Source organism: Squalius cephalus (assembly GCF_949319135.1).
Source record: "Squalius cephalus genome assembly, chromosome: 6".
NCBI lineage: Eukaryota > Metazoa > Chordata > Actinopteri > Cypriniformes > Leuciscidae > Squalius > Squalius cephalus.
The window spans coordinates 47,562,169-47,578,761 of record NC_137127.1 but is presented as its reverse complement, the minus strand read 5'-3'; the positions used below and the strand labels follow the sequence as shown (position 1 = coordinate 47,578,761).

Below are 16,593 nucleotides of genomic sequence, written 5' to 3'. Positions count from 1 at the left end.
TTATATATTTAAGTGCTGAGTAATATTAAGCAACTACATGTACTTACTATAGGGTTAGGGTAGGATGAGGGTTAGTTGCATGTAATTATGCATAATTTACTGTTATTACTATGGTAAGTACATGTAACATGTAACAAGGACACTGTAAAATAAAGTGTTACCCTTGTTTTTTTATTTTTTATAATTTTGTAGGCAGGTTGTTATGTGTCATATACGTAATAATAAGCCTAAATTAAATATTTTTAATTCAATAATCATGTCTTCAGAAGACTTTGATTAATCCGCTTGTTTACCTGTGTTTTATGAATGGACTTTCACTGGAGGGAAATAAATAAATACAAAGTTCTTTGTTTGAGTTTCAAAGATGAACGACAGTCTTAGGAGTTTGTAACAACATTGTGTGAGTAATTGATTCCTGAATTTATATTTCTGGCAGGGTTATTATATTTAACTGAAACTAAAACTAAAGCCATAAAAAATAAAAACACACATTTATAAGATAACACAAAACAAAACAAAACAAAAAAATCATTATTTTATTAAATAACACTGATTTGTGGTATTAAACTTTCAAAACACTTTTTCTCTGAGGGTTTTATTGAAAATCAGCACAGCACACTAATTAAGACACCCCCCAAAAAAAAAAAATGTGTGAATTAATGTGCAAAATAAATAAAAAAAATCTAAAACTAGTTAACCTCACTAATTGAATGGTCGTTTGTTGGTGAATTGTTTTTTTTTCAAGTGCCTCATTTTCTTGAATAAACTGCGGGCCAAGTTAAAATGATTTTCTGTGATGATTGACATAATGCCACAAATGCCATCAATAGAGCCTAACTTGCACTGAACCCCATGCGTTACTTTAATCTAGAAAATCGACTGTCTGCAAAATCGATATAATCCATATCATCTATATGAGACTGGAGTCAGATATATGAAAGCTGAAATATCATTGCTGGTAGTGCTGAACGGATGCAAGATATCACTGCATTATTATGTACTGTATATGTACTTTATCGTAATGTGTGTTATTATGCACAGTACATCACTTATGGATATTGCAGGCGTGTTGTGTGATTGATATCTATGCACATCTTGATTATTGGCTATAAAATGCTTAGTGCTTTTGCAAAGGCCCAATAAAGACCACAATCATTTATATGCGATTCTCACAATGACCCTGATCAATATACAGTCATATCGATTGTTAGGATTGCGTGTGATTGATGGTCCGCGTCCTGCAATCCCTGGAGAACGTGCTCAACTGTAGCCGCCTATATGTGTTATTATTTTTATGGCTGAGTGCACTCAGACTTACCGGGGTACATCATTATTTATGATCTATAGATGGCATTTTCCCATTCTCCTCTCTCTTCCTCTCAGTCTCTCTCGCCGTTCTCTCTCCATGCATTGAATTAAGGAATATTAATGCTCTGAGACGCACCACTCCTGTCTGATTCTGTACGTCTAATGAAGATTAAACAAAAGCAATCCTGTCAGTTTCAGTGCTGAACATTATAACCTTTACTGTTTATTAGCAGTATTATTTTGAGCTTGCATAAGGCTGCAACCGATTCTTCTTCAGGAGATTTTCAATTAGTACCACAAAAATTTGTCATCTGTAATTATTATGGGTTTATATGACACCTAGGGCCCTATCTTACACCCGGTGCAATGCAGCGCCAAGCGTGACGCAAGTGTGTTTTTACTAGTTTCAGCCCGACGCAGTTTTCATTTTCACGTCCTGCACCACGTTGTTTAAATAGCAAATGCATTTGCGCCCATCTGTGCGCCCATGAGCTGCTGGTCTGAGAACCAGGTGTGTGTTCAGGTGTGTGTTCAGGTACATTGTTGGACTGTTGCTATTTTGAGGAACTGAAATAGACTGAGCCATTGACCAACTGAAACCTGGTCTAAAGTCAATTCAAAGAGCGCGTTAGTAATGTGTGCCTATAGGCGGCTCCACAACGCGCGTACACTCTGCTTATTACACACACAGGGATGCGCAGCAGCACACAAACATGACAAATGTGTAAAATAAAATGATTACAATGTAGAAGATTATTATTGTGCACATAAAGATATGGTGAATCCGGCTTGTCCCTTAGATGTTCTGCTTGCGCTTTTACCTCGTGCACGAGCAGATCCGTTTGCGCTCTGGAGACGCGTTCAGTCTTTCCACTATCAAACTCATGTAAATAGCGAATCCGCCGTGGCTCGAGCACAACTGCCATTTAAAGGGAATGGGAGATGAGACTCTGATTGGTTTAACGCACGTAAATCCCAAAACACACCCATTACTCATTGAGAGAATAGGGACACCCTTTTAGACCATGCGCCGGGAGCGCCGACCATTTTCCCTGTCGTTAAACTAGCAACAGTGGATTCGGACATGCTCTAAGTGAACTTGCGCCGTGCGCTTTAGACCATGAGCTTAGATCGTTAAAATAGGGCCCTTAAAGGCTTAGTTGATCACAAATGATCATTAACACAGGGGTTTTTCAGCCTTTTTGGGGCCTTATAGAGCAGAAAATGTTCCAAAGACCCCCTTTTTAATTATAACAGTGATTAAACCCAAAGTTAATGTGGGTGGGAGTAATGAACTCAAATTGTGCCAATCTATAAATATGCACTTTTTCAATAAAACTACATTTTCCAGAAAATAAGTTGCACTGGATCAAACGTAAGTTGTTGAGAGATAAAAAACTCAGATAAATAGCATCGGTGTATCAGTCACATTTTATTATTACGTTCAAAATAATGTAAAAAGCGTTAAATAAAACTAAGTGTTTACAAATATTATTTATTTCCCCTAACTCGACAACAAATCCTTTTAATTTAATGGTATTCAGAACAAAACAAATCAGGAAGGACAAATATAAGTAGCCTATAAAATAAACATGAATAATAGTGGCATTCATCACAAACATTTATTTTACAGCCTAAATGTATTTATTTAAAGCAAAACTGAAATTGGCGTTGTGCTCCTCTCTCATTAGGCACAAATCCAATTCCAAAAATTCTTTCTGGAGCGCGTCACAAAAATGAACCAAAACACAGCAATTACTTACAGGACAGACATGAGAAATATGTCTTTAAAAACCTGTAAGTGTCTACTTTTTGCTTATTTGATGTTGAATTATGTAAGTCACTTTGGAATAAAAGTTGCAGCACATTTTAAGCACTGTACTAACAGACTATGACCTAACAATAAACACAGTGAAACAAGGAACCAATCAAAACATGACACATAAGACAAAAGATTCAATGATAAGACGTTATCCAATCAGGACCTGACACATAGAAGAGGAGCAGGATCACGTGAGGAAAAGGGAATTACAAAATAAAAGACATGAAAACATGAAAGTGCAAACAAACCAAAAACAGACGTGACGTTTCCATTGTACGGATGAAAACACTTTCTCAGAATCTTCTTTTATGCTCCATACAAGAAAGAGAGTGAGTAAATGATAACAGTGTGAGTGAACACCCCTTTAACATGTAAGGAACTTTGCCAACAATAATCCTACAAAAACAAATGGATAATGTATTTATAATGCAATGTATCTCTGTAAAGCTGCTTTGAAACAATCTACATTGTTAAAAGCGCTATATAAATGAGGATGACTTGACTGACTTGACGATGCATGCTGGAACAGAAACTTAGTTCAGACCAGGGCTGCGTCCCAGTCCAAAATCGCCATGCCCTTCACTCGCTAACTTCCCTCTGTCTCGTTCACTCGGATGTACGTCATTGCTTACGGTGCACGAGCGCCCACTACTGGCGGAAACTGCAATCCGCTGAACTGGAACGTCCTAAGCCCATGATCACTTGGAATCAGCTAAAGAGTTGATTTATTATTACAAAAAAATGTTTTCCGTTTTTGGGTTGTTTTAAATAAATAAAAAAAATATATATAATTAATATATCATAGAGTTGTTTGTTGTGGTGGTGATTAGACGAGATCTGTGGTGACGTCACAGTCGTACTGCATTATGGGACATATAGATGCCTGAAGTGTACATATGAAGTAGACTCACTCCCTCGGTCAAAATCGAGGGAACAAGGATCTGCCCATATAAACTTCACGAAGTGGAATGCACTTCAAAATGGCAGCAGTTTGCAAGTGCGTGTCTAAAAGTGGACTGGAACGCAGCCAGTTAGAGAAATACTGAATGTCTACCATGAGTTTTTGAATAGTGCATCACTTTATATGTTATAATATGTTCACTAGTGACTGCTGTGTCAATGCATGAGAAACATATAGAGCATTATGTCTTTGAAAATAATTGAAAACAAATTTTGTAATATTTTAATTTTGTAATGCAAACTTACAAACTTACTTTACTATCTGTGAATATATTATTTAAATGTAGGATTGTGATTGAAATTGAAACTGCACAATTACTGTAATCGTTTAAATAATTGCGATTAGAACGAATGTCCACGATCCGACGATTAATTAATAATTGTGATAGGCCTAGTAATGTATATTATATTATACATTATTGTATATAGTTTTTTTATATTCAATATTTATTTATTTTTTATTTGAAAAGGGACGACCATGTACAATTTTTAACATAATTGTTTCCATTGAATGCATTGTACCGGATTTAACCACAGTCCCTTGACAGGTCAAGTCAAGTCAAGTCATCTTCATTTATATAGCGCTTTTAACAATGTAAATTGTTTCAAAGCAGCTTTACAGAGATAAACGTATAATTTAAGGTAACAGAGATTGTTTTGGCTTTATAGCGGTTCTTTAATAAAGTTTTTTTCCAGCTAAAGCTAGTTTTGATTGATTCGCTTCCGTCGCAACGATCATTTGTTATTAAATTAGGGGCCGCTAAGACGACACCATTCTCTCTACACAGACTTTAAACGCGAACCTGTGAGAAACGCTGATGGCGTTCACATGCGCATTAAGAACTGGTTCTATAGTTATGTGCGTTTGAATATATGTGCGCAGGTTTGTAATTCCCTACAGACCAAGCCTAAACAAAGTACTGGTGTTTCCTTATAATTTTGATACAGAATTTTGTTTTATTTTATCAATTCGGGGTAGATCCGCGAATTGAGTTTTCCCGACGACGCTTTATCTGTAGAGTGGAAAAGGGATCCTCCATAGGGAGAGACTAGTTGGCACTTCAGCACTGCGTTGTCATCGGGTCCAGGCGAAGGTCCTTCATCAGATCTGGATACGGCCTGGATCCGGCAGGCTGTGGGAAAACCTCGGGATAAACAAAAGACACTAAAATTAGCGTAGATGCCATTCTTCTTATGATGTAACGAGTACATCAGGATTTATGGGAAGTGTTCCCGGTTCCGGCTAATCTAATCTATGCAGCCTAACACTGAATTATAGAAGTACTGTATATAATGTATTATGTGAATGCTAGGTCAAAGAGATGTGTCTTTAGTCTAGCTTTGAACTGACAGAGTGTGTCTGCTTCCCGGACAATGTTAGGAAGACTGTTCCAAAGTTTTGGTGCTAAATAGGAGAAGGATCTACCGCCAGCAGTCGATTTTGATATTCTAGGTATTATCAACTGGCCGGAATTTTGAGATCGCAATAGACGTGAAGGACTATAATGCGTTAAGAGCTCGCTCCAGTACTGCGGTGCTAAACCATTCAGTGCTTTGTAAGTAATCAGCAATATTTTAAAATTGATGTGATGTTTAATAGGCAGCCAGTGCAGTGTTGACAGAACCGGGCTAATATGGTCATACTTCCTGGTTCTGGTAAGAACTCGAGCTGCTATGTTTTGGACCAGCTGTAGTTTGTTTATTAAGCGTGCAGGGCAACCACCCAGTAGAGCATTACAATAATCTAGCCTTGAGCTCATGAACGCATGAACTAATTGTTCCGCATTTGTCATTGAGAGGATATGGCGTAATTTAGATATATTTTTAAGATGGAAAAATGCGGTTTTACAGATACTAGACACGTGACTTTCAAATGAAAGATTGGTATCAAAGTGACAGGTCACCACCAACAAACGTCCTTTAATAAAATAAACTTTTGTTGAATTTGCACTTGCAGTAGTTTGAAGAGAAACAGTATGTATAATCTTCAGTCGAACGGTCAGCAGAAAGCGGTTCCGGCATCACTGCCATCGGCGACCCCACAACCATCTGATAGCTCTCTCTCCCATCGTCCCAACGCACAACTTTTTTGTTTGTCGAATTATGATTGGGTCTGGGAGTAAGGCTCCCTCCATGAAGCTGCTCAAGGGACGGTAGTGCAATCATTTCTTCATCTGCCAACGAGTACTAACCCCCAACAAAAACACTTTACGAGCGGCCGATTTCCCAGAAGCGCTGTGGTTTCACTTCCCTGTTGAGGGAGACAGGCTTCTCTCGCAGATGAGCGTGTGTTTCTGTCTGATGTTGAGCCATGTGTGTTTTATGCTAAGCTCCTAGAATGTAATTAACAATTTAATGGAAATCATGTCAAGCCGGTCCCAAGGTGTAAAGCAGCGGTAGATCGCTCGGCTAAATGCTAAGATCGTCAGCGTTCTCTCACTGCTTTACTGTACGTCATCACACTGCAAACTCACCGTTCTCACACTGAAATAAGGCAATCGCGTCATTCCTGCAAAGCCCAGGAGTTTCTAGAAATGTATTTTTGTCTTCAGAAAAGTTAGATAGTATTTTAATTTCATCCATCTCCGTGTAATGCCTAATACAGTGATGTTTTCAGGGGTAACCACTGTATTTCTGCTGTTCCATTTGCAGCCGTCAGAGAGTGAACTCGCTTTTTCATTCAGACACTTTTGATCAGACCAATGTAAAAATGTTTTTAATAGTTTTAGTTAATGGATTAGTTCTCTTCAGAATTAAAATCTCCTGATAATGTGCTCTCCCCCACGTCATCCAAGATGTTCATGTCTTTCTTTCTTCAGTGGAAAAGAAATGAAGGTTTTTGAGGAAAACATTCCAGGATTTTTCTCCATATAGTGTCTTCAATGGGGTCCAACGGGTGATGTCTAGAGTCTTATCTAGACAAACCAGCAGACATTTTATAAAAATAATAACATTTATATACTTTTTAACCACTAATGCTAGTCTTGCACTTGCTGTGATACGCCACACATTACGTAATCAGGTTGAAAGGTCAAGTGGGACGTAGGCGGAAGAACAGACCCAGTGTTTACAAAGCAAATGTGCAAAGACTGAGTCAAACGGGATTTACGGGATTTATTATTTTGAGTAGAAAATTACCTACCCTAATTTTTACACCTACCTTTTGCCTGATCTTTCCAACGTGATTATGTAATGTGTGCAGTCGTGGACGTGCTAGACGAGCATTTGTGGTTAAAAAGTATTTAAATGTTTATTTTTGTTTTAAAATGAGCAAAAGTTTGTCTAGATAAGACTCTTATTCCTCGGCTGGATCGTGTCGAGACTTTGAAGCTGCACTGAAACTCACATTTGGACTTTCAACCCATTAGACCGCACTGAAGTCACTATATGGAGAAAAATCATGGAATCCTTTTCCTTCGTTTCTTTTCGACTGAAGAAAGAAAGACATGAACATCTTGGATGATGTGGGGGAGAGTAAATTATCAGGAAATTTTTATTATGAAATGAACTACTCCTTTAATGATAATAACCATGCTCCGGACCACTGGTCCAGACTTAGGGTCTGTTTACATGACACCGTTTTCAACTAAAAGTGTAAAACTTTTTATGCGTTTTGGCCGTTTATTTACACGACAACGGCATTTTTGGTGCCTAAAAACGCAAAGTTTTGAAAACAGGTTTTAAAATGCAAGTTTTTGAAAACCGTCTCCGTGTAAAAAACAAAAACGTGAATCTCTGAAGACGATGACGTCATGCACATGCAGATTACTTGTTCATTCTTTAGTGTTTCATCGCCATCTAATGGCCTGGCAGCAGAATACAGCGTTTTTCGTCGTTTATGCGGATCCGTGTGAATGAGGATCGCTTTGACAATGGTGTCGACTGTACATGGAAAACACAAAGGAAAAACGTCTCTGTTTTAAGCATATCGTTGTCATGTAAACGTACCCTTATACACACTAACTCGTCCTCTCTCGCTCTCTCTCTCTCTCTCCAGCACCGTTCTCCAAACCCCTGGTCACCTGGGGCAGCGAGTCCCACCTGAAGCCCGGGGACGTGGTGGCCCTCACCTGTGTGGCGTACGGGGGGTATCCCGAGGCAGAGGTGCTCTGGCAGGACGGCGCGGGACAAAACCTCACGGACAACGTTACCGTCTCGCAAGTAGCGAACGAGGAGGGTTTGTTCAGTGTGAAGAGCGTCCTGACCGTCATTCTGGAGCCCGACAGCACTTACAACTGCATACTGACCAATCCACTGCTGGGAGACGAAGCACAGGCATCGGTTACCATCACAGGTGAGTCAATGAGGTCATTTTCACAAGCTTTTTGCATACACAAAAATGTATCATCTGCAATCATTATATTCTTTTATAAAACGGTTTGTTCCAGTCCTTGATTCTGATTGGTCAATAGAAGTGCTTTATGCATGATAATGCATAATATGCACAGATATGCACACCTATGACCGCTTCACGCTACGGTTCTATGTATCACTACACAACACCCCTAGCAACCACTCTTAGCAACGTAAACATATTTTTGTTCTCATTGATATTGTTCTTTGAAGCTTATAGAGTATTGTGACAGATCGAGTAAGTGAAGCGAGTGCACCGGCATTTAGATACAGCATTTTCCTTCAGGCCAGTCCTATATTCGTAATAAAAAATATTGTTGACTGTCTGCTTCGATATCTTGTCCTCTTATAATAACTTTTAATAGTTCAGGGGTTTTCCCGTGCTCCGACACGCTAGTCATTTGTCAGTTGGGTCTTGATTCTCCGTGTTCACAAGTTTCAGTTCTTTCAATATAAAAGTCTTCTCTGACTGACTCTCTCATAAAGACGGTCTTTGCCGCCATCTAATGGAGAAATGTAACTTCTGTTGCTGTTCACGGTCAGGGACTATTTTTTCCAAGGAAGGCTTTATCCACCCCCGCGGGTAAATCCAAAGAGTAAATTTCATCCTTTATGGTCTCAGAAAGTCCGTATAAAAACATGTCCCATTGAGCCTCCAGCCACACTCCGCAGCCAATGTGCGAAATTCGATCGAATAGTCCGTTACAGTACGATCTCCCTGACCCAGCTCCGTGAGAAGTCGCGCCGCATCTCTACCGGAAGCAGCGTGATCAAAGACCTTTCTGAGCTCCCGGGAGAATGTCTCAAACGAAGCACAGCACGGAAGTCTCTGTTCCCACACAGTAGTTCCCCAACTGGCCGCTCGACCCGAGAGCAGGGTTATAACAAAGGCCACCTTAGCCTCCTCCGTAGGAAATGACGAAGGTTGAAGAGAGATGTACAGAGAACATTTGGCTAAAAACGAGCGACATAACTGGGGCTCACTGGAGTAGAATGCTGGAGGCGGAAGACAGTGGTACGAGTGGTCTGACTCTGAGCGGCAAAAGCAGATGGGATGGCGGTGACTTCTTGTTGCACAGACGCAGTCTCAGTCCTTAGTTGTTGCAGCTGGGTCGTTAGTTCGGAGACTTGGGTCACCAGCGCCTGAACAGCGCGACACGTGGCTATCGTCTGTTCCTCCTGTTGTTGCATGCGAATATCGCTCTTTGACAGGATTCATTGCTGGATCCATGATGTTGGTCGGTTCGTTCTGTCACAATAACGAGTTCCAGATCCAAATGCACGTAGCTCAAGTTTATTAGACAGAGAAAGTACTCAGATCAGACAAGATGCAGGAGACTGATGAAACTTGACAGACGATACCATAATAGGAATACTCAGGGTGCACTACAAGAGACTGGTCGATGTAAATCCCCGAACTGGTAATCCAGCGCCACACAGGACTCAGAGGAGAAAACACAGCAGGCAGTTCTGATGAGGTAACTGGCAACGAGAACAAGACATGAGTGACGAACCGACACCTAGCATAACTCACTCCAGCTAGATATAGGCAGTAACTAGCTATATATTATAACTATATTTTCCGGCTTGAATATTTGTATTGTGTGGTAACCGTTTTATAAAAGCAATAAGGTACTCGAGGCTAGGGCTGTATCGTGAATACGTCTTGGCTGAAGGGGTTTGCAGGGGTTCAGCCTTTCAGCCTTGGCTTATTCATCACGATACAGCACTAGCCTCGAGTACCTCATTGCTTACTTATATGGTTTTGTACAATACCTAAAGGGATTGTTCACCCAGAATGTGGATTATTTACTTGTCCTCATGTCGTTGTATGACTAACATCTCACCTTCATAACTTCTGTTATTTAGTAGAATGGTGTTTCCATTTGGAAAGGTTATTCTCACACAAATCTATCATATGGCTTTAGAAGACTTGGCATATAGTGTTTAAACTGCTGTTTTAAGTTCCTCACTAATGAAAAGTACACCTTGGACATTTTGCTAAGTATCTTCTTTTTTGTTCCATGCAAAGGTAAAGGTCACATAGGTCAAGCTGTCATGTTTAGGTGGACTGTCCCTTTAAAATCCAATGACCCACTCGCTGCCAAATCCGTGGCGAGAAAATAATAAATCGGTCAATTATGGTCCGATAGGCATCACCGTCAGTTTGCTCCCTTTCTTAAATGAGAAAGTGGATGATTATTTCACTGTTTACTTCTTTGAAATAGGAAAGTCAGTTAGGAAGACCTTACAGCATTGCACTGCATGTGAGCCTGTGTCTGTTAAGCAATCTCAGAAGATATTTAATGTAGGGTTACGAGGAAGGACCAGGTTTTCGATGATATTCGCACATTGGACTACAGTGAGTGATGCTGATGAATGAAGGTCAGATTCTGTGAATTCTGCGTTATTCTCAGCAGCTGCGAGCGAAACGGCTGTACGTGGATCATCCTGATTACAATAGCCTTACAACTTGTTAGTAAACAAGTGTCAGAGTCCGTGCGCGTGCCGAGTGATCATGCCGACCTTGTTTGATATGAAAATGCATTTGCATTTGTTTACAACAGCTGATGTATGCTCAACAACTTTGGTAATTAATATTGACCTAGCCGAGATGGATGCCGTTTGCCTGGTTGTTTTTCTATTGCAAACAGGATTTGCTTTGAAACAAAATCCTCCACATTTAGAGTCAGATTTTGATCAGAAGAATTTCTGGAGTAATGGCAACTATATGCAGCTATTATAAGTTTACAAGGCATAATTAAAAATATTTGGTAAACACTTTATTTTACGGTGTCATTGTTACAGTGTAATTATATATTTAAGTACTGAGTAATATTAAGCAACTACATGTACTTACTATAGGGTTAGGGTAGGATTAGGGTTTGGTTGAGGGTTAGTTGCATGTAATTATGCATAATTTACTGTTATTACTATGGTAAGTACATGTAACATATGTACCAAGGACACTGTAAAATAAACTGTTACCAAATATTCTATGATGCATTCTATAAAAAGTCTTTAAGTAAGTTGTTACAGTTTATTTTAACGCAATTGATCTGTTAAAACTTTTGAAAACATGCTTTTTAGTGACATTAGTGGCACAGAAATTAAACTTAAAAGTACACTTATTATTATATATACACAATTATTCCATTATTTAATAGTGCATAGTGAAACTGTACTGTTGTGCGAAGGCTGAGCTACCATATCCAGTCATTTGTGGAAAAAAAGTTACTGAATAGGGAAATAAATCCAATGTATTTTAGTCAGAGCTCAGAATGTCTTTCTAAGTGAGACATTTAGGGCTTCTATCACTGAAGAGAGAAAGATCTGTTTAGTATTCAAAGAGCCTTTCTCCGGAAGAGCATGCTGAGGACAAGACCAGTTAAAATGTCACACTTCTCTCCAAATTCCCAATGAAAAATTACAAAGTAATGCAGACGTGCCCCAAAATGAATGAGAATGATAGAAAAAAGAGGAGTGGAAAAAGATGTCCATCAAAAACTCTGTCAAGGTTCAGAAAGAGAAAATGAACTGCAGGAGGAATCGGTCTGACCGGGAGCCATTGAACGAGGTCAGAGAAAACTTCATCTCCATCTCAATTAGCCACAGTGTAATTCATCAATTAGCTTCTGTCAGTCCACTTAAACTGCTCGTTTAATCCACTGAGATTTTATGGAGATGTTTATTCATTGCAGAAATTATATACTCTATATGTGCAAATGTGAAAATTCTTGAAAATTGTACACACTATATATACATACTGTGTGTGTAGATCAGATGCAGTAAGAGAGTAGATACAGTAAGAGCGCAGATACAGTAAGAGAGCAGATACAGTACAGTAAGAGAGCAGATACTGTAAGAGCACAGATACAGTAAGAGAGCAGATATTGTAAAAGAGCAGATACTGTAAAAGCAGATACTGTAAGAGCGCAGATACTGTAAGAGAGCAGATACAGTAAGAGCAGATACAGTAAGAGTGCAGATACTGTAAGAGAGCATATACTGTAAGAGAGCAGATACAGTAAGAGAGCAGATACAGTAAGAGAGCACAGATACAGTAAGAGAGCAGATACAGTAAGAGCAGATACAGTAAGAGAGAAGATACAGTAAGAGAGCTGATACAGTACAGTAAGAGAGCAGATACTGTAAGAGCGCAGATACAGTAAGAGAGCAGATATTGTAAAAGAGCAGATACTGTAAGAGCGCAGATACAGTAAGAGAGCAGATACAGTAAGAGAGCAGATACTGTAAGAGTGCAGATACTGTAAGAGTGCAGATACTGTAAGAGAGCAGATACTGTAAGAGCGCAGATACAGTAAGAGCGCAGATACTGTAAGAGAGCAGATACTGTAAGAGAGCAGATACAGTAAGAGCGCAGATACTGTAAGAGCGCAGATACAGTAAGAGCAGATACAGTAAGAGCGCAGATACAGTAAGAGCGCAGATACTGTAAGAGAGCAGATATTGTAAAAGAGCAGATACTGTAAGAGCGCAGATACAGTACGAGAGCAGATGCAGTAAGAGAGCAGATGCAGTAAGAGAGCAGATACAGTAAGAGCGCAGATACAGTAAGAGAGCAGATACTGTAAGAGAGCAGATACAGTAAGAGCGCAGATACAGTAAGAGAGCAAATACAGTAAGAGGGCAGATACTGTAAGAGCGCAGATACTGTAAGAGCGCATATACTGTAAGAGCGCAGATACAGTAAGAGAGCAGATACAGTAAGAGAGCAGATACTGTAAGAGCGCAGATACAGTAAGAGAGCAGATATTGTAAAAGAGCAGATACTGTAAGAGCGCAGATACTGTAAGAGCGCAGATACAGTAAGAGAGCAGATACAGTAAGAGAGCAGATACTGTAAGAGTGCAGATACTGTAAGAGTGCAGATACTGTAAGAGAGCAGATACTGTAAGAGCGCAGATACAGTAAGAGCGCAGATACTGTAAGAGAGCAGATACTGTAAGAGAGCAGATACAGTAAGAGCGCAGATACTGTAAGAGCGCAGATACAGTAAGAGCAGATACAGTAAGAGCGCAGATACAGTAAGAGCGCAGATACTGTAAGAGCGCAGATACTGTAATAGCGCAGATACAGTAAGAAAGCAGATACGGTAAGAGAGCGGATACGGTAAGAGAGCAGATACGGTAAGAGCGCAGATACAGTACGAGAGCAGATGCAGTAAGAGAGCAGATGCAGTAAGAGAGCAGATACAGTAAGAGCGCAGATACAGTAAGAGAGCAGATACTGTAAGAGCAGATACAGTAAGAGCGCAGATACAGTAAGAGAGCAAATACAGTAAGAGGGCAGATACTGTAAGAGCGCAGATACTGTAAGAGCGCATATACTGTAAGAGCGCAGATACAGTAAGAGAGCAGATACAGTAAGAGAGCAGATACTGTAAGAGCGCAGATACTGTAAGAGCGCAGATACAGTAAGAAAGCAGATACTGTAAGAGCGCAGATACAGTAAGAAAGCAGATACAGTAAGAGAGCAGATACAGTAAGAGAGCAGATACAGTAAGAGAGCGAGAGCTGATACAGTAAGAGAGCAGATCCTGTAAGAGCGCAGATACAGTAAGAGAGCAGATGCAGTAAGAGCGCAGATACAGTACGAGCGCAGATACAGTAAGAGAGCAGATACAGTAAGAGAGCAGATGCAGTAAGAGAGCAGATACAGTAAGAGCGCAGATACAGTAAGAAAGCAGATACTGTAAGAGCGCAGATACAGTAAGAGCGCAGATACTGTAAGAGCGCAGATACAGTAAGAGAGCAGATACAGTAAGAGCGCAGATACAGTAAGAGAGCAGATACAGTAAGAGAGCAGATACAGTAAGAGAGCAGATACAGTAAGAGAGCAGATACTGTAAGAGCGCAGATACAGAAAGAGAGCAGATACAGTAAGAGAGCAGATACAGTAAGAGAGCGAGAGCTGATACAGTAAGAGAGCAGATCCTGTAAGAGCGCAGATACAGTAAGAGCGCAGATACTGTAAGAGAGCAGATACAGTAAGAGCGCAGATACAGTAAGAGAGCAGATACAGTAAGAGAGCAGATACAGTAAGAGAGCGAGAGCTGATACAGTAAGAGAGCAGATACAGTAAGAGAGCAGATGCAGTAAGGGCAGATACAGTGAGAGAGCAGATACAGTAAGAGGGCAGATACAGTAAGAGCGCAGATACAGAAAGAGAGCAGATACAGTAAGAGTGCAGATACTGTAAGAGCGCAGATACAGTAAGAGAGCAGATACAGTAAGAGAGCAGATACAGTAAGGGCAGATACAGTAAGAGAGCAGATACTGTAAGAGGGCAGATACAGTAAGAGCGCAGATACAGAAAGAGAGCAGATACAGTAAGAGTGCAGATACTGTAAGAGCGCAGATACAGTAAGAGCGCAGATACAGAAAGAGCAGATACAGTAAGAGCGCAGATACAGTAAGAGAGCAGATACTGTAAGAGCGCAGATACAGTAAGAGAGCAGATACAGTAAGAGAACAGATACTGTAAGAGCGCAGATACAGTAAGAGCGCAGATACAGTAAGAGCGCAGATACAGAAAGAGAGCAGATACAGTAAGAGCGCAGATACAGTAAGAGAGCAGATACAGTAAGAGAGCAGATACTGTAAGAGCGCAGATACAGTAAGAGCGCAGATACAGAAAGAGCGCAGATACAGTAAGAGAGCAGATACAGTAAGAGAGCAGATACTGTAAGAGCGCAGATACAGTATGAGGGCAGATACAGTAAGAGCGCAGATACAGTAAGAGAGCAGATACAGTAAGAGCGCAGATACTGTAAGAGCGCAGATACAGTAAGAGGGCAGATACAGTAAGAGCGCAGATACAGTAAGAGAGCAGATACAGTAAGAGCGCAGATACAGTAAGAGTGCAGATACAGTAAGAGCGCAGATACAGTAAGAGAGCAGATACTGTAAGAGCGCAGATACAGTAAGAGCGCAGATACAGTAAGAGAACAGATACAGTAAGAGAGCAGATACAGTAAGAGAGCAGATACAGTAAGAGCGCAGATACAGTAAGAGAACAGATACAGTAAGAGAGCAGATACAGTAAGAGAGCAGATACAGTAAGAGAGCACACACAGTGGTTGTTGAGGTAGTTCTGTACAGTAGTAGCCAGAGCCTGAGTCTCCATAGAAATCCCTGTTTTTCAGACTCCATCAGAATTTCGAGGTTTCTCTCTCCTCTCTCTCTCTCTCTCTCTCTCTCTCTCTCTCTCTCTCTCTCTCTCTCTCTCTCTCTCTCTCTCTCTCTCTCCCTCTCTCTCTCCCTATCTCTCTCTCTCTCTCTCTCTCTCTCTCTCTCCCTCTCCCTCTCTCTCTCAAACAGCTGATATCTCTGTCAGTACAATGGCCTCACTTTAAGTCCTTCAACATGTTAGCAGCTCAGGATACGGCAAGTGTGTGTGTGTGTGTGTGTGTGTGTGTGTGTGTGTGTGTTAAATAGGCACCTCTGTCTTGCAACATAGAAAGAAATCACTGTCCATCTCTCTTTGCTGGCACAGCAATCTGGGTAAAACCTGTGAGAATAATACAGAAAGAGACAGAGAGAAAGAGAGAAAAACCCACAGCGGTCAATAGACTGACAGAGCGAGAGGAGGAGCGCCGGGGAAACTGGGATGCTTAGAGATGTAGCCATGGTGATTTTGCAGTGAATAGTGTAACCATGGCGATGTTGCTGCGGTGACTGTCTAGCATTGATACACTGATGCTGATGTCACAGCACAAATGTTTATGGGATGTTGCAGTAAACGTCTCTGTCTTAGTCTGCAACATGAGGCTTAATGCACTGATGTGTTTCCATCAAAGAGCAACAGTTCTTCTCAATATCAGTGTCAGTGTTTCTGAACTCCTGAAACACCTCCATTGTAGTCTTGAGTTTCTTCCGGGAACAAACGTCATAATATTCCTCATTATAATAATTCATACGCAGAATAAAGGGGCGGGGCCTGGTTGAGTGAGTTAGTAGTGTGTTAAACTGGTAGTTATGGTAAGGGGCGGGACATTTCCCAAACACACTCGAAGTGCTCGACCAATCACAACACAGTGATCCAGCCGACCAATCAGAGCACAGTGTGCTTTTCAGAAGGAGGGGCTTCATAGAGACAGGAAGTAAACAGAGCGTTACTGACAGACT

The 16,593-nt window shown here is 40.5% G+C and overlaps 1 protein-coding gene across 2 annotated transcripts in view; it reads left to right on the top strand.

Moving 5' to 3' along the window:
- cd276 (CD276 molecule) overlaps positions 1-16,593 on the top strand; it is a 114,430-nt gene that overhangs the window by 33,978 nt on the left and 63,859 nt on the right. For both annotated transcript variants that reach the window (XM_079873399.1, XM_079873398.1), the window contains exon 4: positions 8,088-8,384. In XM_079873399.1, coding sequence (XP_079729525.1) covers positions 8,088-8,384 — 297 coding nt within the window. The remainder of the gene's footprint in view (positions 1-8,087; positions 8,385-16,593) is intronic.